The 25,484-nt window shown below is 34.2% G+C and overlaps 1 protein-coding gene across 7 annotated transcripts in view; it reads right to left on the reverse strand.

Annotated features, from left to right (window-relative positions):
* Dcc (DCC netrin 1 receptor) overlaps positions 1-25,484 on the reverse strand; it is a 1,068,266-nt gene that overhangs the window by 142,514 nt on the left and 900,268 nt on the right. For all 7 annotated transcript variants that reach the window (XM_040273028.2, XM_040273020.2, XM_021725006.3 and 4 more), the window contains exon 15: positions 19,629-19,823. In XM_040273028.2, coding sequence (XP_040128962.1) covers positions 19,629-19,823 — 195 coding nt within the window. The remainder of the gene's footprint in view (positions 1-19,628; positions 19,824-25,484) is intronic.

Consider the following 25,484-nt stretch of genomic DNA (forward strand, 5'->3'; position numbering starts at 1 on the left):
ACTTTATGAATTACAAAAGGAAATATAACTGTGATTATCACTAATTAAGATTTGTCCTTCTGATACTCACCAGCCCCACAACTTTGAAAAATATGAGCTGATATTATACTTCTTACAAGATAATCTGGTCCTGGAATAACTTATAAAAACAGAGATGTCTCTGGTGTTTGCTCTCAACTATTTTGAGAACATTATTTAAGGGAGGAGCAAAGCTTGAAACACTGCAATTAGGGAGATGACTTTGCCATTTCATTCTTAGACCTTTTCTTTTCTTCTGTCCTTCCTTCCTTTCTTCCTTCCTTCCTTCCTTCCTTTTATATCAGAATTGTCAATTTACAGCTTGTTGCTTATTTTATTTTTATGATTTGTCCTTGAGTTACTCTTGGTTATTTTACTGAATTAAATTCACCAATAAAAATTTTCCATCTGAAAAGGAATGCAAAAGGATATGTTGTAATTTCTATAAGGTCTTCCCAACAATGATTTTCAAGACAGTAAGCAGCAGTATCATTAGAATGAATGTTTAACTGCCTATGAAAACAACTCAGATTTTACAACACTGAGTTAATTCTACACTGTAAATTTTTTTCTGTTGGTTAAGCATAAAATAAGAAATAGAAATAAATTGATAACCAACTAGATCTATAGTACATAGATCACTTCTCAACAACTGCACATGCAATCTGCTCAGAGCACCAGAATGCTCTCCAGAATGAACCAGACGTTAAATCACGAACTAGGTCTCAGTAGACTTTAACAGAATTAAATTATATCAAATATCTTTTCTGACCACAATGTGATGAAATGGGAAACAAATAACAGAAGTTAAACTGGAAATTTACAAATTTGTGAAAATTCAACATTATCTTGAAGGACTGAGGGACAAAGACATCACCAAGAAAATTTGAAACTATTGGAGGTTATGTGAAAATGGAAGCACAACATGCCAAATTTTCTGGGATACAGAGAAAGTAGTGCTAAGAGAAAACTGAAGCTATATATGCTTCCATTAAAAATAAGAGAGATATCAAGTCAACAGCCTAAGCTCATAACTTAAGGAACTAGAAAAATAAAAGCAAATTAACCCTAAAGTTAATAGAAAAAGAAAATGACAGAAATTATATAAGAAATAAATGAAATAGAGAATAAAAAACCCAAAGAGAAAAATCAATGAATCTCAAAGTCAGAAGTTTGAAAGATCAATACAATTGACAATCTTTTTTTTAATTTTAATATTTATTTTTTAGTTTTTGGCGGACACAACATCTTTGTATGTGGTGCTGAGGATCGAACCCGGGCCACACGCATGCCAGACGAGCACGCTACCACTTGAGCCACATCCCTCGCCCCACAATTGACAATCTTGATTGGCTGAGAAAAGACTCAGATTACTAAAATGAGAAATGAAAACAAGAACATTACCACTGAGTCTATAAAACTCAAAGAATTTTAAGAGCCACTAAGAACAATTGTACATCAAGAGATTGGATGACCTAGATGAAACGGACAAATTCTCAGAAACACAAAACCTATGAAGACTCAAACTCAAAGAAATAGAAAATCTGACTAGATCTAATAAACAAATTGGGATTAGTATTAAAATATTTCCCAATAAAGAAACATCCTGGGTCTGACAGTTTCCCTAAGTAAATTCCACCAAGTGTTTGCAGAACTAATACCATTCCTCTTCAACATTAAAAAAAAAAAAAAAAACTGATACAAAGGCATAAAAAGATCCTAAAAGTAAAGAAAACTATGGTTTGATATTACTTATATACATTATGAAAAAGTTCTCAACAAAATATTAGCAAACTGAATTTGCTGAAACATATTAAAAAGATTATACACCAGAGATGGTGGGATTTAATCCTGAAATTCAAAAATAATTCAACATATAGAAATTGATCAATGTAGTTCATCACACTAACAGAAGAAAATCAACCACAAACCACTTCAATTGACATATAAGGAGTATTTGACAAAATTCAACATTCTTTCATGATGGAAAAATTCAATAAGTAAAGAACAGAAGGAAACTACATCAATATAATGAAGGCACATATGCAACAAAAAGGGTTAGAAAATACAACTGGAGGTGGGGAAGCAGGTCTGATGATTAGAACACAGTACAGTAACTGTTGTCCACGAGAATTGATTATACTCCTCAAAATAACTACAGGAGAAGATTTTGAAGGCTTCCAACAGAGAAATGATAATATTTTAGGATATGGAAGTGCTAATTACCCTGATTTGATCATTACATATTGCATGTATGTATGTGATTATCATACTGTACACCATAATTATAACAATAATATGTCCATTAAAATTAGAATTAAAAAAGAGGATAATAAAGAATCCAGTGGAATTTTAAAAATTATAGAGATGGAAAGTAGTTGGTGGTTGCCAGGAGTGGGGATGGGGCAGAGGCAGTTATTATTTTTTAGGTAGAGATTCAGTTTTATAAGCAAAAGAGCCCTAGAGATTGATAGGAGTGATGATCGTCCAACATTCAGAATGTATTTAACAACATCGAACTCTACACATAAAATGGTGAAGATGTTAAATTTTATGTCATGTTATATATTTTGTCATTAAAAATTAGAAATAAAGTATATGTAGGATTTATGTAAGTACCTTTCTCGACTGTTAAATATCAAAACTACCTGTGTGCCCTAACCACTAAATAAATTTTAAAAAAATATCGCAGAAACACAAAAAAGGGGTTCAGATCCTACAGATAGGATCTTCTGTTACTGTTGTTCAGTAATTTTATTTTAGAGGGCACTCCTTATGTGTAGAGGGCTTGGAACCAGGACAAAGTTTTGTTTTGCTTTTCCTGTGTGAGTGTGCACAGTTAATCCTACATTGCATTCTTATAAGATAATTTGGCTCGAAGTACAAATAAGAAAGTGGGCAAGTAGAATTAGAGAGATGTATTTACATAACGCAGTGATAGTTTCAAAGATCAATCAAATCATATTTTTCAATGATGTATCTGAACACACCTGTCCATTCCAGAATTCAAGATGACAAATACAGTGTGCACTGGGCTTGTCACAAACACCTTGTATTCATTAGTGTAAAGACAATGCTCTGATAATAAACAAACACCAAAACACAGCAGATTAAATAGCACAGAGGCCATAGTTTTGGAGTGCATGGTCCAAAGTTAGCCCTGTGGCCTTGCCAGCCTCTGTGGCTCCCATCTTGGGATCTAACTCCTGGTCATCCTCCCTCTCACAAGAAGGGAGAAAGACTGAGTGCAATGGGCTCTTATGTTCAGGGAGGGGCGAGGACTGAGGACTGCACTGTCACATCGATTCAGCTGCCCTGGCCAATGCTTAGTCACACAGACGTCGACAGCTATCAGCAAGGCCGTGGAACTTGCCTTTACCCCCTTATTTTGGTGTCTGTGTCTTGTTAGAACTCAGGCAGGTGATTTTGTCACCAATGTCACTGCTGTTGGAAGAAGTCAGAAGAGAGCATCTATGGAAAGCTCTTCCCAGAGGACAATGAAGATGTTTCAGGACATTGGTAACTGTTAATACATGCTATATTTTTTATGAAATACTATCAGGGAGAGAGAAATATTCTTATATAAGCTGAAGGTAGGGGCCATTTTTCTTTCTTCTTTTCTTTCTTTGTTTAATAGCCCTCCATGCCTACCATAACACCTGGCAGAACGAAAATATGACCACCTAAATAAAGGGATTTAAAGGTAAATCTTTTATATGCAAAAGGATACACTATCTTTGCCAAGGTCAAACCAGCTTTTGGTTGGAGAGTCAGAATTCAACCCAGATCCCTTTGAAGTTTTTTTTCCTAAGCGATTCTCCTGCAAGAAAGTTCCTGTGATAAAACAAGCCATCTGCCTGAGAGAAGCTCTTCCTCCATAAGTTGGAATATAAAATCTGCAAATGACTACAGCTTTGTCAGCGAAGGATTTGTTGTATTTCTTTTGTGGAATGTGAAAAATACTCATGTTGGTCTCATAAATTTCCTGAGCAATCACCCACTCTTCTCTCAGCCTTTTTGATGTCAGGGAAGTCTGTGGTTGACTGATTCTCAAATGAATAATTCGAACAAGAAGGCTCATTTCCAGTGTGCTACATTTTATTTTATTTTTTTTGCTTATGATTAGAAACAGTAAGGTTAACACTTGATTAATGGATGTTTTAACAATGCTCGATACTAGAACACTCACACCTTCCTGGTCTCATCCTTTACCCCTCAGCCATAACAATTTCTGAACAGATTCTTTCCAAAACCATTAAATCTGATAATGGACCAACTGGGCTGTCATCCATGGGTTTAAGTATTAATGCTCCTGCAGCATAGGAAAAGTTTGCTGCTTTTACTTTATCTTTGAAGAGAGATTCAGAGAAACTTCGCTGAAAGTTCAGCAGAACAAAATTTTCCTCAGTGTGAGAAACAACATGGTGGGGTTCTACAGAATTAGTTTGCTTTCTGTTTTCTTGGGGGTTTGCATATTTTGCTAGGTGTTTGTGAAGGAAGAACAAGTTTAGAGCGTTCAAAGACCTGTCTAATATTTACAGATGTGAAGGTTAGAAAAAAACAACATGTGGGGAACTAAGTTGGTAAGTGAGAGATTTGGGGAAAAGAGAAGTTATGACAGCACTTCCGCATGTATGAAAAAGAAGAGTTAGGAGAAAATTGGGAAAAATACAAAAATATTTTAATTATGTGAAAATAGTCCACAAAGGTTAGGAGATTTAAATTCTCCAAGTTGCTTTGCATTTTGCTCTATGACATATTTAGTAGCAGAAGCCCTTAGGATTCTTTCTCTGTTCATTTTCTACTTTTCCTTAATGAGAAAATCCAGGAACATTGTCTGGATCAATGCTATGGCAGAGTCAAGTCTACATTTGTAGTAAAGTCTACAAGCAATGACTTTGGAATTAGATTTCCTTGCGAATACAGGAATCATTTCTTTTTAATTATGAAAGATAAAGAAGAAAAATGTTATTAAAAGTTAAGCTAAGTGATTACATACATTTTACTTCTTTAATCTTTATAATAATCTCAATAAATCAGTGTGGACATGATGGATGAGAAAGAAGACTTTATTATGTACTAATGCTCTCTCAGATAATAAGAAGGGCCAGAATCTCCAAGTTAAGTCTTTGACTCAAAGTCTAGTCTTCTTTCCACTCAATCATAAGCAGCAACACCCTCTTTGGCAATTGATACAAGTTGATTGAATTGCCATTTACAGCACTAAACCTTAAACATATATCAATGTTCCAATAACTATATCTAATCAGCTCATACTTATCTAAGTACTTATACTGTTCTATTTTTAAAATATTAATGATCTTGAACAAGTTCTTATAGTCTTTGCACTTCTAATATGTATCTTATTAATAGCAGCAACTAGTCTGCAAACTCTCAGGGAAGCATTGGAGGTCTAGGCTTGGAAATGAACCAACTTGTGTTTAGACAAAGCAAATCATTCCATTTACCAGTTTTCATACCAGTCATTACTGCTAAATTAAGTATGTTTTTAAGATCTAATAGAAGTTATGTAATTTCTTGATTATGAACAATCTTCAGAGTTAAGATTTAGAATATAAGTTGACAAAACAAATGAAGGACAGTGGATAGAGAAACTTGCCCTGGAAGTTATATATATATATATATGAATGAGAGAGAAAGAGAGGGAGAGAGAAGCAAGAAGTCGTGTTTATTCACTGAGAAATCTTCTATTTTATTCTTCTTGGTTATGACTATAACCGAGAACTACTGTAACTATTACATTTACATTATAACTATTATAATGATTACATTTCTTGTATTATCCTAAAACTTTCAAAGGAGTGGGTAAAACTTTCTTTGTATCTCTCTCTTTTGAAACTAGTTAATATACTGCATACTGTAACTTTCAACTTCTGTAATTTTAATGAAAATAAAGAAAATGATCCCTGAGAAATTGTTCAGTTACTAAATGAGTATCTATGAAGAAAAGACTTAGACTTGATAAAAATTCCTCTAGAGCTTCAGAGGGGATGACTCCACTTGCTAGGTATTTTACATAGCTATACTTGGCATTCACAAAATACACATGAAAGGTGCATACACTGGTGAGAGAGAGCACAGTGAGGAAGTTACGCTTTGGATGGAGTCAATATTTGGATCTTGCTCTACCACTCTCAAGCTAAGGGATTTTATACAAGTCACTTGAGACCAGCCCCACTTTAACTTTATGTGACTTTTATTAACTCATCTTGAGATGGCACCAGTAAGAACACTCTCCTCTTATGATTATTGTGAAGATCAAGTAAGACAATGTTTATAAAAGATATAGAGCTTGGGACATAGTATATGCTCAATAAATGGCATTTATTATCGATGTCATGCCTTCAGCCTAGCTTTTATTGTTTGTAATGCACATATCAAACAGTTTTCCTAGGTGCATATCATATGACAATATAAGCAATATTGTCTACCTGTTTTATTGAACAAAATTAGCATAGTGAGTGTGGTTTTTCCCTTGTTTTCTCCTTAAGGTCTAATAATACAATCTAGTTCATAGAAAATAAAATTCCAGTCTTCATACTTTAAAAAAAGTTCCACATGTTAATGATGAGAGTCTATTGAGAAACCAGAAAAAATAGTTCTGAAAAACTTAGAACCAGATTTTGTTTCCAGAAGACACATGATACTCATTTCAAAAATAACTTCATCCTCTACCACACTGACAGGATTTGCTTTCTCCTCCCACACTTCTTCTTTCGAAGACCAGGAGAGCTTGTTATGCTCATTTGACAGATTGAGGAAACCAGGACACCAAATCTAAGGAACTTGACCAACAAGAGAAAAATCTTTGCAATGTGTGCACAGGCATTCTGAAATTTCAAATTGCTTCCCTCTGCCATTCAGACGAGCAACAGTGTCAAGAGAAAACAATGGACATTTTATCATTGCTCAGAGATGGCAATACTACCCATTACCAAACATTCTTTAAATACATTTATTCAACACTATATTTATTCATGTTTTTAATTTCTGAATGCAATGCAACAGAGTTACATAGCTCATAACTGGGGTCAAAATCAATCCCTAAAATTTTAATACAAGATAAATAAAAAATGCTGCAGCAATAATACAAGAGGCTTGAAAATAAAGTAACAGTTGAGGATTGAATTATTATTCACTAGCATGAGATAACCTATTAGAAAAGGACATTGGTAGGAACAGGGTCAAGCATAAGAAGGAAATTGTCACCTTTCTGTTCCAAATGTATAACCTCTCTCTGTAAGAGGAATTTTGTCCAATACTTTTACAGTATTTCTGATTTCTGCTCAGAAATGACTAATTGGTGTGCAAGACTTGTGAAATGAATTACCATAAGGATAAGTCGCTTATTTTTACTCTTGTTGATAAAATTCCTGGATCTACATTTTTAAAAATATTTGACTTCTTTGCTATAATATGCATTGTTCTCAGCAAGAAGAAAAGTCTGAGTGTAGTATTCATAGAATTCCACCCAAGTTTCTTTTCTGTTTCTTTCTGGTAAACAGAGCCCCTACTGCATTAAACAAAAGATAGAAGTGGGTGAATCCAAAAGTAGTTTTCAGTTTGTAATGCGTCTCTTCTAACACGAATGTAGGAGACATAGTGGATCAGTCAGAAGTACACAATTCCTATGGATAACAGGTGATTTTCCTGTTGAGTACGAAAGCTACCACAAACTTATTCATCTAATTTCACTACCAAATCTCTCAGTATCATCCCTGGCCACTCTAGTGATATATCTTTCTTCAAAAATGCTGGTTTGGGACTCTTTTTAAACTTTTTACTTTTAAAATATTGTTCATACTGTCATAATAATTAGATGATATATAGTTTAGAAAATGTGTTTTGAAGTTTAGGAGTTGTTTTGAAGTTTAAAATAAAAGCAAACAGCCAAGATGGAGAGTCATCTTTTATATTGGTATTCTAGGGTTGTTGCAACAAGTTATGGAAACTTAAGCAACAGAAATTGCTCCCTCACAGTTCTAAAAGCCTAACATCTGAAATTAAGGCACCAGCAGGGTCACTCTTTCCTTGGAGGCTCCACGTGAGACCCCTTTCTGCCTTTTACAGCTTCTGATCTCTAAATAGCTGCAAGTTCCCACTCTGTCTTCACATGACCTTCCCTCTTCTGCATCTCACCACTCTGTGCCTCTTCTGAGGACATTAGAGTCCACCTGATAAAGCCACATGAACTCATCAAGATCTCTCAGCATAAGTGCAACTTATTTTTCAAAATAAGGTCAGGTTCACGGATTCTGTAGGTCAAGAGTTGAGCATGTCTTCATAACGTTCCTATTCAAACCACTATACCTTTTAAGGAAGTTTATCTTAGAAATCAATAATGTCCAAAATGTTACTTCTCACTAATTCTTAAGAAGGTAAGTTGACTTTCATATAAATACTTATAGAAGAAAATGAACTTTGGCTCCTAAGGCTGACTTATCAGTAATACTAGATGCTACCAATATAAAGATTTAACCTCTCCTAATGAAAAGAAGTAGCACAATGATTTGTCAGGGCATAAAAATATGCCTTGTTGTAGTTCTGGCTTTCCTTCTTCTTTACATCAATTAATACACAAGGTAGCAGTAAAAGTACAACTGGCTACTTTTTAAATAATTGATAGCATAATCTTCTGTATCTAAACTATTTAGCTACACCTTTTTTTCTAATAATGAATAGAAAATTAAATGCTTAGTTTAGGAAAGACCATTTCTATTGAGTGACTAAAAGTTGAGACAACATATTATATTTCCAAGTGTGGTTAAAATACTTTTCTAAGATTTTGGCTGTAAATAACCAAAGCCCCCTGAACGATTGTGCTAATTAAATAAAATACACAAATCATTCATATAATGAACACACTACTTGGTGAACTGATTACTAAGTTCTGGAATAGACATGCTAAAAGTAATGGATTCCCTTCTATTGTTGTGTTTAATCTACCAAAGTTACCTGCACCAGTTTCATGACTAGTATGTATCTTATTTTATGTATTTATACAATAAAATTTTGATTATTAAAATACATAACCACATATACTCATGCCATCCCTAAAAAAACAAAAAAAAGTTCTCAGATGAACCATCTAATGGCATGATTTGCCATGTTTTTAAAGTGGAACCTTTTCACTACATTAATGGTAATGATCTAAACTCTCTGCCCCATGTATGCTACCCTCAAAATACTAAAATGGCAGACAAATCCAGTCTTTGAAGTGGGGCATAACTGATATTTGGAGCCACAGAGGAAAAGGAAAGGGCATGGTGAGGAAAACGGGCCACAAAATCTAGAAGGCAGACTCTGGGTCACTAGAGTGAACTGAGGATCAATGTAGTCAAGGGCATAGAAGATAATTCTCTTCAGGTAGCCATAGGTAACAACAAATCCCACCATTAAATGCAAGTATAATGTACCAGTACAAATGTGGAAAAATAAAATAGATATGGAAACAAATAGTTTATCAGGGGCTTCCCCTGGAGACATTCTGGATATTAAATCAGTTAACAAGAAGGGCCAGGTATTGGGCACAGCTTGCCAGTGCTAACAAGGTCTTCTTGCACAACTCTACATTGAGAAATGTCCTTTTTTTCTAATTAAGAAAATGCCTATAACATGGAAAATTCACCCATTTTTTTTGTTTTGACTAACGTTAACTAAATGGCCAAGAATATTTGAAGAGAAAACTGTGTCTAAGATGATAATACATTATATGGTACTGAATGAATTTACATCTGTTAAATAAAAGCATTGAAATACACAAATCTGAATCTCCAAGCAACTATGAAATGCTAAGAGAACAGGAAGGCATAGATTACTTTAGCTCTATTCAAATCATATTCCACTCAATATGTATAGAACACAGGAATTTTGAAGAAATATTATTTACAGGGAGAAATTATAAGCAACATAGATGAGAAGCATAAATGATCAGATATGAGAGAAAACTTCATTTTATAACTCACACATTCAAAAGGCAGGAATAAAATTATATCACTCAAAATTACTGATGTGAACTTAAGAAGAAACACGAATTTCCTGTGTAAATAACAAAATTGCAAAATCATAGCAAGAAAGCAAATTGTCTTTCTTTTAGAATGGCTTATACAGCATGCACTATATGAATTTCTAATGATAAATTCTGACCCCCAGTCTGAGACACAGCTGGGGTTTGTGCTCACTATTCTTGTAAATAAATGTTCTGAAAAGGTATTTAAGGATAAAGAAAGGAGTAAATCTACCCTCCCAATTTATATTCTTTACTATTAAATAACTTATTTCAATTGGATCTCTGGGATCAGGCTTTTCAGAGTTTAGGTCAAAAATCATTATCCTTAATTCTTCTTACACTCTGCCTCAAAAAATCCAAAGCAGAATTTTGTTAAGCAACACCTATAATGTACTTCATTTCAAAATAATCTAATGTCCTCTCTATGGTGCTCATTCATTTTTTATTCATGTATGTCAACTATTCTTGAGGCTGCTAAAGTGCATTGATTTTTCTGATTTAAAATGCTTGCATGTCATAAACTCAAAACTTTTATATTCCATGCATGAAGGGGTTTTCTTGATGGGGGGCTGCTGAGCTTTAACATTGTAATTTACATGGAATTCGCTGAACTCGGAATGCTCTCTGGGAGTTATAAAGGTTCATTTCTCCACAGGCAAAAAGACCCATTTCTAAGTGCACTCAAGTTACATTTACTCCCGAAAAATACAATATGACAGTTAAGATTCACTCTTGATGAGATTTGTGACAGAAATGAGGAAATAGATATAATGCAGTTTGGCATCTTTGGTATTCTTTAAAAATCTGAAATTTTTGGCCTACTGAAATAATAAAATGACTGTTTAATTGCTTATTAAAGGGCTCCTACTCATGGTCAAAATGAATTAATAGGGATAGATTTATCCTTCTTGACTGGATCAAACTTAAAAGACTGAATATATAAAATAACAGTTTTCAGACATTGGACATCAGGAGGATGAGTTCAGTGACTCTGAGAGAAGAGGTAGAGTCCAAGTCCTTCAATTTTCCCTTTTGTTGCCTGGAGAGATTTCCAGACTGTGGCAGAGAAAAGAGAAACCCAGAAGGAACCCAGCCATCTCCCTTAATCAAGGACATGCTGGAAGTCTGAGATGAACAAAGCAGCTAAAGGGTAAGGAGAAGAGCACCAGAGAGAAGATAAGTAGACAGGAGGGCTCTGGAGGATGGCTGGGTTTCTCTGCAGTATGTACCAGTACCTGTGTGTGAGGACATGCCTCATGGCTGGAGAAAGAACCATCCAACAGTACCCAAAGTAAAACTCTTCCGCACTCTGACTCAGGGCTTGGAGTATGTGGTTTTCCACCAGCCAGATGGAAAAACCCACAGCTCATGGGAATTTGTTTAAAGTGTTCGGATGTATTTCTCCTTATTAGATACCACCATCTAATATTAAAGGAAAGCCTCAGAATTGTTCATGCTTTCCTGGGTGATTTAACTTCATCACAGAACAAATCTCAAGAATATTTAAACCACAAATATCTCTAGCACCCAATGAGATAAAAGACACACCCATGGGCTGAGGTTGTGGCTCAGTGACAGAGCCCTTGCCAAGTATGCATGAGGCACTGGGTTTGATCCTCAGCACCACATAAACATAAATAAATAAAATAAAAGTATTGTGTCCACCTACAATTTAAAAAAAAATTTAAAAAAGATACACATACACACACACACAATGTTTAGGAAGTCTACAAAAATTGGTTGACCTGCAAAATTAAGAAGAAAGAAAACAATTTGTAGTGAGCATGTAAATTAATAAAGAGAAATGGTTCTGGAAATGATGCCATTAAGATAATTTGTAGATGATAACATTAAACAGTATAACTATAATCATTTTTCATATATTCAAAAAGGTAGCAAAAAGACAAAAGATAAAATCGGCTCTCACAGATAAAAGGCCCAATGGCAACATGGAAAACACTGATGGGATTGCTATCTGACTGGTCCCTTAGAAAACAATGACTTTAAAGACATAGTAATAAAAACAATCCCCCAAAGAAAAAAAGACTAAAAAACCGAACCGAGAATCAGTGAGCTATCTTAAACCTACAGTGGAGTCTCCAGTTGAGAGGTATGGGAGAGGGAATTAAGAAAATTATTTGAAGAGATAATGGGCAAGACTTTCCTGAATGTGATAAATTCTTTAAAACCAACAGTCTAAGAACCTCAATAAATCCCCAAACAGGAGAAACATAAACAAGACCATAGCAAGACATCAAAATAAAGTTGTATAAAATCACTAGCAAGAAAACTTCGAGGTAGAGAGTAAATAACACCCCCAAAAAGTAAGAAGACAATACAGAAAATAGTTAAGGAACATCCTTTTAAATACTGAAGAAAAAAAAAATTGTGAAGCTCTAATTCGATGCCTTATGAAAATTATTGAAAAAAACAAAGGCAAAATAAATGATTTTCATACATAAACAAAAAGTCAATCGTAAACACAACAGCCTTAAAAAGAAATATTAAAGAAGTCCTTCAGAAAGGAAGAACAAATTGAAAATCTGAATTAACACTAAAGTAATCATAAAGAGTAGCTGTCTAGTTGGATATAAAGTTTATTTCTCTTTTTTAAAAATATTTAAATATTTATCTGTTTATAAAAAATCATAACAATGTATTGTGAAGTGTAATATTTTGCTATGGTCAATCATGATAAATTCAAGATACATAATACAAATTTTAGGAAGGCAAACCAGTTAAAATTAATGAGTCCAAAGAGGATGAAAAATAAAAACAAACACTCAATTTTCCAATTAATAAAAGGCAGAAAGATAAGAAAAAAATTCTCAAGGAACAGAAAGAACAATAAATATAAGAATAATATAAATAGAAGAAAGGTAAATAAAACTAAATTCTGTCTACAGTAGTACTAAATGTAAATGGTCTAACTACCTTAATTAAAATTCAGCTTTAGCATTGGATTGAAAAAGAAAAAAGACCTAGCTGTGTGCTGCCTACAAGAAACCTACTTTATATATGAAGATAATTTAAAAGCAAAATAATAGAAATATATATCATGTTAACACAAAAAAAGTCTAAAGTAGATATGGTAAGAATAGAAAATGTAGATTTCAATGTAAAGAATATTATCAGTGATAAATAGGGATATTTCATAAATGATAAAGTAGTTAATTCATTAACAGAACAAAGGAATCCTAAATGATTATGTACCTGATAACAGATCCTTAAAATATATGGGAAAGAAATTGATGGAATTAAAAGGAGAAACCCATAAATCTACAGGTATAATTGCCCTGTTACATGTGTTTTTTTATTTTCACTCCAAGTAAGTCCTGAACCTAGTTCAAGGGTTAACAGTGGTCATACAATTATGATTTAGCTCTGGGACTCATACACAAATCTATGACTTGTGGTTAATTAAAAATTTTAGGGCTTTGTCATTAGATTGTTTAATTTTTTTGGACAATAGAAAAGATTTTATTTTTTTCTGGAACACATTGTTTTTACATATAGGAAATATAAGTTTCCTGCAGTTGTATACTCTAGCAGCAAGTCCTGGTGAGATTTGAATTTGATCCCAGGCTTCTCTCTACGCATTTAGAGCCAAGTCTTCAGTGTTTATTATTATCTAGGTGTGTTAAAATAATATTGGAATTTTGTTTTCATTTAAAAAGTATAGGTGTGATGGCACATGCCTATAATCCCAGTGGCTCAGGAGTCTAAGGCAGTAGATTCAAAAGATTGAAACCAGTCTAAGCTATTTAGCAAGGCCCTGTCTCAAAAAATAATCAAAAAAAATTTAAAAATAAAGAGGGCTGATGATGTGGCTCAGTGGCTAAGCATCCTTTGGTTAAATCCCTGGTACCAAACAAACAGCAACAACAACAACAACAAAACCAGCTTTGACTTCAGTTATTCGTCTTTCCTCATTTAAAAAATTGACATGTTGTGGAAAAAATGGAGAAACAGGCTGGTTTTGTATTGTGTTTGGAAGAAATGTACTCAGTATCTTTCTATAAATATCAAATGACAAGAACAATTAAGGATGAAATCTGGATTGTTCCAATCCAATAAAATAAAAAGACAGAGGAAAAAAAATTTTAAATGCTTAGATTTAATGTTGTAGGATAAATGACCCACATAGCCCTTTACTTTATCAGTTAGGTTTTATGAATGATAAATCAGATTATAAAATACAAGACAAAATATAGAAAGAGGTTTTTTTTAAGAGAGAAGAAAAAGATTCAAAGATTCTCTTTAAATAGAAGGAGAGATTTTTGCTTCAATGATAAGTAAGATCTTTCCTGCTCTTGTTCAATAATATTATTCATCTTTTGTAACGGTTTTTTTTCCAAACAGCCTTAAAAAATTCACCAGGTGTAAGACAATGCATCTGCTTTGGACCTCTGAGAGTAGAAAGTGAGAAAAGAGTTACAAATAGAATGTATGTATTATTAATGCATCACCCTGCAGCTGTCCTTAAAGACTGCTTGAAAATTCCTATAGGCTTAGAAGACACTAGCCTGAGAAAAAAATCATAAATGATAAAATCCATTCTTCCTGATAGCTTCTGAGTAATGATCTCACCAGTGACCTTTTCTCATCTCTCTCACTCTCTCTGGGCAACCAGTGCTCGTGTTGAATGAATCTAACTCTCCTGCTCACGATTATCTAATCAGCCTCTTATTGTAGTTAAAACTAGTTCACATTTTAAAAATTCATGCTGAACTGAATGTCACTGCATGGTTAGATTTTAAAATTTATACTAATTAATTGTAGTAAGTAGGCTTTATATAACATCATGCCTTTGATGACTTATCTGAGTCCCAAACTCTGTAACTCTCAACCATTTTTAAAATTTTATTTTTAATATAGTCCAGTTTTAGGTAAAAAAATATATATATGGAGACAAACTAGAACACCACACACACACACACACACACACACAACCCAAAGACTATGAAACTTCATTATAACTACATTTTATCCATCTGCTGAACAAAAAATGTACAAAATAGGAAAGATGTCTCAATTACAGGCATCAAGTATTTTCAACTTCAGAAAAATTACAAATAGCTTTATTTTTATTGTCTCAATTGAATCTCCTAAAACTTTGTAAGGTAGACATCCTATCCTGTTTTACAGATGGGAAACTGAGGCACAAAGCCTCACAGTATGGGGATGAGAAGGTCTATCTTAAAAGACCAACCTACCGCCACCATTAATATCTGTTCACTCTCTGACACTATAATATAGGGAATAAAAGATTCTTATTCCCAAGTTTCATTGAGATCATGTTAGGCCAGAACTCAAATCACTTTTCAAATATCAAACATTATACAGGGGGGGGGAATATGAATCTTAACGAAGATCAAAAATTCCATTCAATTCCATTTTTTATTTGCCTTCTTGAATGCTTACATTAAGCTTTTAAAAATTAATTGTTAGTCTATCAAAACAATGTCCTCTAAAATCTGCAAGTAAACTAGCAGAGGAACACTAAGATCCTTAGGTGATCACAAAGTTCCACCTTAAGAAATCCAGAGAAGATCAAAGCAGAACTAAAATAAATATCAGGAAGGAAACAGTCAAGAAAAGAGAGAAAAGAATAAGAAACAGAGACCTTGGAGATGACTAGTAATCATCATCTATGTCATCTTCTTTACCAAGATCCACAAATTTGGTAAACTTTTCCCCAGGGAACACAACTGACCAATATCAGAAATGAAAAAAGCAGTTACCACTATAGATAATAAATGGATATTATAAATGATTCAAATAACCTTAAGTCCAGCAAAATGAAGTGAACAAATTTCATGAAAAATTCAACTTAAAAAACCCACAAGAATATATGCAAAATCTAAAAGGGTGTCTGTCAAGGAAATGAAATCTATTTTCAAAAGAGGGTTTTTTTTTTTAATACAATAAAACCTCTGGTCCAGTTTGTTTCACTAGTAAATTCTATGGAACATCCAAGGAATAAAGGCTATCAATTTTAAATAAACTTTCACTAATAGAAGAGGAGCAACCTGGTCCAACTGTTTTTATAAGGCCAATATGACATTAAGAAACTACATGAAAAGTGTAGACAAATATCACTTCATGAGCATGAGCACAAAATGATATAAGGAAAGTACATTGCATGATCACCACATAGTATTTACATGGGAAACTCGAGGCTAGTTACCCTTTGAAAATCAGTGTAATTCACCATATTCTAATATAAAAAAAATCATGTGGTCACTTCAGTAGATCAAAAATTATTTCATAGAAATTCTAAAAATATCTATAACAAAATTTTAAGAAAGCTAGGAAGAGTATAAAATTTCCTCAATGCAATAAAAACCATGTACAAAGAACCTGTATCTAATAAGGGATTTCAGTACAAATACTATATTTTTGCATCCTGTGATCAAAATAAGGCAAAAATGCCTGATTCCAACACTTCTGTTTGGCATTTTACTGAATATCCTAACCACTATAGTAAGACAAGAGAAAGAAAAGGCACAGAGCTCAGAAATTAAGTACAAAATGGTTCCCAGGTACATTTGTTTTTCAGAGAATCTACAAAACCAATAAAAAGTAGGTAAATTGAACAGGTGTTAGTATATAAGGTTAATGTTACAAAATCTGTTGTATTCTCCTACACCAACAATCAACACCTGGAAAATAAGTTTCAGGAACAATTGAGTTTAAAAGAGTTCTAAAAAGTATGTATTTTAATGAATAAATAAATAAGCATTCAAGAACATTATACTGAAAAACAAAATATTACCGAGAAAAATTAAAGAAGAAAAATTTAAAATATAGTTTATTATACATCAATTAAGCTCTTGAAAATTCATTTAAATATGCAGTTTATTTTATATAAGTCATAATTATAAAGATATAAAGATAGATAATTTGAATGATAGAGGAAGAGATCAACATGTAGATAAATTTCTTAAAACATCATTTGTCTTTAAATTAATTTTGCTAAATAGTGCTAAATTCAGAGCATGTGGATCTATATCCTATGTGTACATCAAGCCTTGTATGAGGGCTCTTGAACTAAAAGGAGTGAAAAGCCAATAGACTAATTATAAATAATAGTAGAAACATTGGTTAATTAAGCTAAATCATTTTTTTAAAAAATCAGGTGATATTAGCTATTATTAAAAATGGTCTTGCATTTCCAGACCAGAAGTAGGTAACTTGTCTTCCATCTAAACAGTGAATTATTATTCCTGATAAACAAAATGCTATTTAGAGATTCTGGTCTTTCATCCAAAAGAAGAGGTGATTTGTGGGTTAATTTTAAAACAAATTGTTCTGCATAATCTCAAATGCAATTATAATACTTGAAGGTAAGAAACTGACCTTATACTTTGGTCAATTTTAATTTTCCTTAATTCAGTTTTAATTGTACAACTGTTGTGCAGTACTTAAAACAAAAAAAAAAGTTTTCTTATATATAATGCCTACACAACTTTGGATTTCTCAAACTTTAAATATTAAAAATATATGTATTTTTATTTTACAGTATCTTTTCACAAAGATGCTATAAAAAGTGTTATGCCTATTTTAATGATCAACAGAATAAACAAAAGAGTGTTTTCTTTGCAGAGTTTGAATGTGGACTAGAATACATCTTTTATTTTTATAAAAATGAGACCTTATGTCTCACAAATACACTGGCTAAATAGAAAAACAAAACATTTGTTTGCATAACCTTAGGATACTTAAACAATGAACAATAACAGCACACTAATCATTTTCTTTCATATTTTGTTTGAAGATTTGGGACTTTGTTAAAAGCATATCAACTGGTAGTACTAAAGTTGTGTAGGCATTATATATATATTTTTTCTTTCTAGATAGGATTTTAAGTAAAAATCCATGATTAATGATGATTTAGGTTTTATCACATCTTTGTATTTGCCTTTGGAGTCCTATTTGCCTTTTCCTTCCATTGCTGGGGGAGTGAACCCAGGCCCTCACACCTATTAGGCAAACAGTGCCACAGAGCCACCCTCCCAGGCTCTTCCTTAACACACATTACAATGGGGGGGGGTCTTTTCTTTTTTTTCTTGTTAGGCACTTAGGGAATTTTGCTGAGGTTCATCTCACTAACTTTTAAACCTTGCAAAATTTGGAGACTCCATAGACTTTCTTTTTAACAAAAAGCATCCTTATCAACAGGACATGGTGAAATGATTCCATTTTCCCTCACGAATTCCTTCTGAATTTGCACCACACTCATGCTCATTGCCGGGAGCCCATGCACCGCCAGGGTAACCTCTCTTTTCTGTCTGGTGAGTGGCATCAAGATGAACTGTCAGAGATGGTGTATTGTGAATAATGGATAAGTGAGAGTCCCCTGACATAGGTTTGATGGCTATAAAATATGAGCTTTGTGATTGCCCTTACATTCGCACTCCAGGATTGACTGAGGGAATATTATTTCTAAATGCCAACCAAACTGACATTGTGGAGAGTTTCAGTAGGTGCTTCTCTTATTAGTGCTTGAAGCAATTACAGACAGAATGGGTCAGTGCAATTTTCCTCTGGCAAAGGGAAAATCTTTTCTTGTGACTGCATTTTAGCTATTCAAATTCAAATTGGGCTTCTCATCACAAATGTTCTGTTTGTGAGACACACTGCAAATAAGTAGCACCCCCACCCCTGATCAGGTTGCATTTCCAGTGGGGTCAATGTAATTCATTGCTGATACTATGGCATTAAATCAACAGGTAGAATCAACTTGCCTTTGACATTGTAAGAATTATTTAACTTATTGGCATCCTGATATTTTAAGTATTTTTCTTTTATGTCCCTTTGCTAATGATATAGTCTCTTACAGCACTATAGAAAATCTGATCTAAATCAGTTTTAAGGTTTTACACACACAATAGACCTCTCTTGAATGAACGAATTTTCCATGAATTCAGAAATATCAGAGGGGAAGCATTACATTCCACTTTTCAAAAAAGAAGGCAGGATTGACTGCAGAAAGAGAATCTGAACTGGGGAGGAAACAGAAATACATGTACAAGGGTTTTGATAATTCCAATTGACTGTCTTGAATAAAAATTTCTTTTCTCATCTTGTTGTTTTATAGTTAGAATGTCAGCCTCAAAGCTTTATCTATGAATGTGAAGGGAAAAGAAAGTACTGTGATTAGATAATGCCAGGTTAAAGAAAACTTGACAGAAATCTTCCTAGTGAGAACAATACATTTTTGATTTTTTTATAAGACCTATTAAGATTAGAAGTCCCCACTGACCATTGGAAAAAGGAAAATTATCCAAATCACTTTGTGCATCCTGATATGTACACAAGGGTAGGCACCAAGGCACCCACCATTACAGATCTCTCTAGATCAATTTCCCCAAATTTAAACTCCAGAAAGGTTGTGAAAGAGTTTGTGTGTGTGTGTGTGTGTGTGTGTGTGTGTGTGTGTGTGTAGAGAAAGAGTTGTTTAAACATCTACTAACTGCTACATGTTGAAGTTATAATTCCAAATAGCAATTTTCCAATAAATAAAACAATTTAAAATAAATCATTTTCCTTAGTAGAATGAAAACCAGTTACTTACCTAACCGCTCAATCGAATAGTATCGTTGCTTGCTGTCCACACGCACCGTCTCCGCATAAGGACTCCCGACGCCATACCCGATAATGTAACCCCGCACCACAATGTTCGGGTTCAAGGGAGGGGTCCAACTCATGATGATGCAGTTGGTCTGGGGCCTCACATGGAGTGAGCTTGGCTGGTCAGGGACTTGAGACTCTAGGGTTCAAAATGAGACCTCGTTAGCACATCTCAGAATACAGCCTGTAGCATGGCAAAACTTCCCATTTATGCAGGACCATATCATCTTGCATAGGTTTTCAAGTAATGCATCCCTTCCTGCCCAAGGCCCTCCTGTTTTTCAGCATGTGCTACATTTCCACCTGTAATTTGACTGTCACCAAAATTTTTAGCCATAAGAGGATACTGTGTTCCTTTTGCAGACACTGCAGCATCATGTATCTTTATTCTAGAAGTTTCTTCTCTTGGTTCATTTCTTTCTTAGGTATCATTAATAAAGAGTGGAATCAAGGCATATGTAAGAATTATAAAAAGGAAAATGAAATATGAAAAATTGTCTGGCCCAATATTTACTCTGATTTAACTAAAAACAAAAAATAAATGTACTCTTTCTTTCTTAAGAAATTGTAAGTTGAAACAGTTTAGGGCCATGATCTGTTCAGCATGATTAGGATGATAATTTGACTTGGTGTTGACAATATCTGTGAAAAATGTATTATTATTAAAAGAAAGAAGACTGTGGCTTGGATCAAAACCACCCAGGCTTTGAAACTGAGAAAATTTATTTTAATACCATAATCTATCATTTATTAGCTGTGTGTCCTCATGAAATTATTCAGTTGCTCTGAGTTTCCCTTCAAATTAGGTTGGCATCCTAACATAGTGACTGACTCCAAGCTCAAGCTCAGGATGTAATGAAAAGCAAAGTCAAAGTCTGACTAGACACAAGCTATGAGAGTGTAAGACCTTTCTTGTCCTCTCTAAGGCTCAGTTCCTCAGGTGGAGAATGCAGATCAAGTTGGTTATTTCATACGGTGCTGGAAAGATATATTGAGATAATGCCCCAAATACTCTGATTATGAATAGTTCCTAAATTCTCAACTGAAGGTAGCTACTAGGGACAAAATGTATATACCAGCCTAATACATATTTTCTTTAAAGGGGTTAAAGGTTGAATATTAATCATAATAATATTAAATTGACATTCTGACTTTTACCTTGTCATTCTTCTCTATGGTCATGTCCTAAGTGTATGATACATTTTCTCAACACTGATCATTATTCCATTAGTAAACATTTATATAGCATCTTCTCTCTCTGGGCTAAGGTAGGTACTCATGATATTGAGGACACAGAGGAAAGGGAACCCGACAGGCACTATTACAGTTTCTATTCAAGTGGGAAATACTGGCAAGTAAAAAGGTATCATTAGACTCTGAGAAATAATTTGATAGGCATAAGGGATACTTAACTGACTCTTTGAAAGTTAGAAAAGTCTTGTAGGAAAAAAGAATAAGGCCACCCCAACTTCAGTGGTCCTAGAAGTGATTAATGTAGTTCCTGGTAATTAATAGATACTCAAAAACATAAGTAATTTGAATCTTATTCAAATTATTATATTCGTTATTTCTTTCCCAACCAAAAATGTCTGAAGTTAACATATGGTAAATTATGTGAAGGAACTTGATGACTAAGGGGAATATTACAGCACATTTTTCTCCTGATATAGTAGCATATGCTGACACAATTCCCTCCACCAACTTTATCCATATTCAACATGCAGGCTTCCAGATTATGGGGTGAAAGGAAAAAAAAATGTGTTTTGTTAAAGTTTTTAAAGTGGGTAACAACAGTATTTAAAAATATTCTAACGCTATTATGCCAAAAGAATTTTCTAAAGGTGGTTCTGTTTTCCTTTGATGCCCCTTTGTGAGCAGGAAGGGATAAGCTATTATTTGCCCTAAAGAAGCCTGTGATATAATATGCAAGGGCATCATAAAAAATTATGTCTCCAAACATGGGTATAAACCTTTATGGCAGCAACACAATGTTTGTGAAGTATTTCCCACTATAAACCCTAAGTAAAAGTAATAAAAGAGATGAAAGGGATGGATTAATACTTCCCAACCCTATTTCCACAGTCTCTCCAGCGTCCTTGAAATGTAATGGGCTTTACAATCAATTCTGTTTAACATATTTGAAGTTTTGCAATAACCTTTGGAACAAGATAATCTGCTTAATCTTAAGAAAAGAAACCAAATGTTACTCAGATTGTGAGCATTTATGGCTTCCTAAAATAATAAGAAGGTGTAATGTTTGAATGAAAATATTCAACATTTTTTTGGGATAAAAGAAACTATTAAAAATGGTTTCTGAACAATGAACATTTCTCCTTATTTCTGCAAACCACAGAATAGTTCTGTAGGTTACCTAAGTTAGTATCCACAGAACTGCATCCACTGGAATTCTAAGCAAAGCGTGGAAATGAGTAAAACACGAGGCTCTTGAACAGGAGCCATTGCTATATTCTTTGATGCATAAAAATGGTTTTAACCCTAGATGCAAATATCAAAGCCAGTTTAACAAATTAAAACAAGAATGTTAGAACATAAGAATATATGTTGTCCTTATATCTGAATATTTTATGGGCTCTTATCACTTAATGAAGTCACAGGGCCAGGAGAACAGTAATCATTGAGTCAACATTAGAACTAAGCCATCCATAATATATGGCCTCATTATATCAATAACTAGGCCATGAGATGGCCCATAATCTAGAACAGCCCCTTCATGCCTACCTACTGAGTTCTCAATATAAATATAGAAATAAAAATTTTTTTATGCTGAGTGAATTTTCTGTGACACAGATGATTTTATAGGTTATGAAAGTGATTATTACTAAAATGAACTATAAAATATCAATTTAGACATTTTCCTGTGGATGGTTAGTGACATGAGTACTCCTTATTTGGGATCTGAAACTTGAATTTGCTACTCAGAATTACATGAAAGATTTTACAAGTATTTCTAGCACAATGATTACATACATAAAATAGAGGAGTATTGGGGTAATTATTGAGATAATTTGAAACCAAACATAAGCACATTTTGCCTGAAATACCCAAGTTAATGATGCACCAAATTTTTAGTGTAGTCTGAATGATCAAGATAACGAAGTCAGCTGACAGCTGTGATTACGCTATGGAATTATGGAATCTCTCTTTGGCTTATTTTGATTTTAAAGGACATATGCTTTTCTTTGAGTGATGATTGCAGGTTTCTACTAGTGATTAATATTCAGATGTAGTACTCTAGCAAATTCATTAGATTTATCCTTGTGACATTTCAACAATTACTGTGCACCTCTAATACATGAGTCATAGTTCTGGATGTTGAGGGAAGGAAGACAAAAATAAACAAACAAACAAACAAACAAATAAATAAATAAATAAGATGAGCTCTTGATAAGATATGCTGAAGAGACAATAATTGAGTAAGCAAGGAAGGTCCCCTGGTAGAGTTCAAGGCTAATGACCAGATAGAGTCAGCCTTATAAATATGGTGGGCAGATTTAAAGCAAAGGGAACAGCTTATGTGTAGGCCCTATCCTAAGAACAACTTTGGTGTTTTCAGAAATCAGTGAAGGTCACAATGCCTGGGACACAGAAGGTACAAAGGAAAACAGAAACAGTCCGGAGTCAGCTGCTGGGGATGTAAAAGGGTACTGCTCCTATGAAGAGTAGTCTCTTCAAAAAAATCTAAAACAGAATCACCATAGGATCTTACAATTCTCCTTCTGAATATAAACACAAAGAAATTGAAAGCAAAAACTCAAACAACTAATTGCAAAACCACATTCATAGCAGCACCTTTTACAATTGCCAAAAGGTGAAAAATATCCCAAGTGTCCATAAAACAACAATAACAACAAAACAAAACACTGCGGCCTATTCATACAATTGGTTACCATTCAGTCTTGAAAAGGAATAGATTTTTGACACATGCTGAAATATGGGTGAGTCTTAAGGATGTTAACTGAAATAAAGCAGAGACAGAAGGACAAAAGCTGTATGATTATACTTATATAATGCACCTGAGTTGTTGAATTCACAAAGACACTCAGTAGAATGGTGGGTGCCAAGGGCTGGGGGGGGCAATGGGAAGTGATTGTTTAATGGGTGCAACATTTCAGCTGTGCCAGATGGAGAGTTCTGGGGATGGATGATGGTGATGGTCACATAACAATGTGATTGTACTTAATGCCACAGGAATAAATGATTATTTACATACAGCTAAAAATGATTAAGATGGCGAATTATGTTGTCTTCATGAACACAATTTAAAAAATCTATCAGGGAAGGGATGGTGGGAGAAAGAGAGTGAAAAGTCAGTAACCAAGTTACTGTGAGCAAGTCAAGCCAAGGAAAGTATGAAGGCTTAAGTTAGAGAGATGGGTTGAAGGCATTATGAGATCCCATCTTACTCCCCCACTCTGGTCAGGAAAGATCACCCAAGATCTTCTCTTTGTACTTAGAATAATATCTGGTGAACATTTGTGGATGGTGCAGTTGAACTTGCCTGGGTGGCTGTGGGAAGATGAGGTAAAGTGGACAGATAGGACTTTGGGGGTGTAGACTGTGAGCTGCATGGGAAAAGGAGACCCAGTCACAATTCGTAGGCCTCTGCCTTGGGCAACTGGAGCATCCTCATCTTGATGAGGAGAACAGACAAGTTTTTCTGGGTCATGTTCAGTTGGTGACATCAGGCAGGGAGTGGGATATGTAAGCCTGGGGCTTGGTGAAAAGATCATGCTTAGAAATACAGATGTGGAAGCCACCAGCTTCTGGATGACATTTAAGATAAATGCATACAAACCCAGTTAATCCATGTGTGCAAATCAACAAAATACAAATAACATGCTATGGCTCTGTTTAGAAACCCCCAAAGTGTTACCATGTTGTAAGGACAGGTTCTTTACAATGGCCTGAAAGGCCACCTGTGATCCAGGCCTCTGCTCACTTCCCTCTCCGACCCTCCTATTTCCCTTCCTTTCATTACCTCACTCTAGCCCTCTGCTCCTCACCAAACACTTCACTGTTCTTCAAAAATGGCAAGCTTATGCTGGCCACAGGGCATCTGCACTTACTGGGCCTCCTGCCTGGCAATCTCTCCTCCAGCTACAGTTACCACTCTTACTCCTCTAGGTTTTCGTTATTTAATTTTCCATCACAGCCTCTCCTGATTACCCTATTTAAAATTAGAACCCTGGCCTCATCCCTCCTGAACTGCTGCCCTGTTTTGCTTTTCTCAGGATGTATTGCCAATTAGTGTACAACTTCTTTAATGTGGTTATTTCATCACTCTTTCTAACACCAGTTCCTATAAAATGCTCAAAAATATGGGAATAAAATCTATGTGTTTTATAAGGTTCAACACTATTGTCATTATGTAGAGCTGTCATTTTATATGTATAATTATATATGTCATTATATATGTACATGCATGTAATACTTACAATTACATATGTTTATATACACATATATTACTCTATGTACATGTATACATATGCACATATACTTAACAAAACTTTGTATAACTGTATCCATTAAAATAAAAATTTTAAAGGAGGGAAGGAACAATTTAGGCATGAAACAAGATAAATACATAGTTAGGGAAGTTTATTTTTCCCTCCTGGTGGTTAAAAAGATTGGACTCTGTTGGCTCTTGCTAATGAAAACAAAGTGCTATGTACCATCTGTGAGGCATGGCACTGCCAAGTGGTGGCAGGATGTAGGTTTTTTTGAAAAACACTCACATATTTGCTCTCCACTTAGTTACTGCATTTTGTGGGTCATTTTG

Source organism: Ictidomys tridecemlineatus, chromosome 13 (assembly GCF_052094955.1).
Source record: "Ictidomys tridecemlineatus isolate mIctTri1 chromosome 13, mIctTri1.hap1, whole genome shotgun sequence".
Lineage (NCBI taxonomy): Eukaryota > Metazoa > Chordata > Mammalia > Rodentia > Sciuridae > Ictidomys > Ictidomys tridecemlineatus.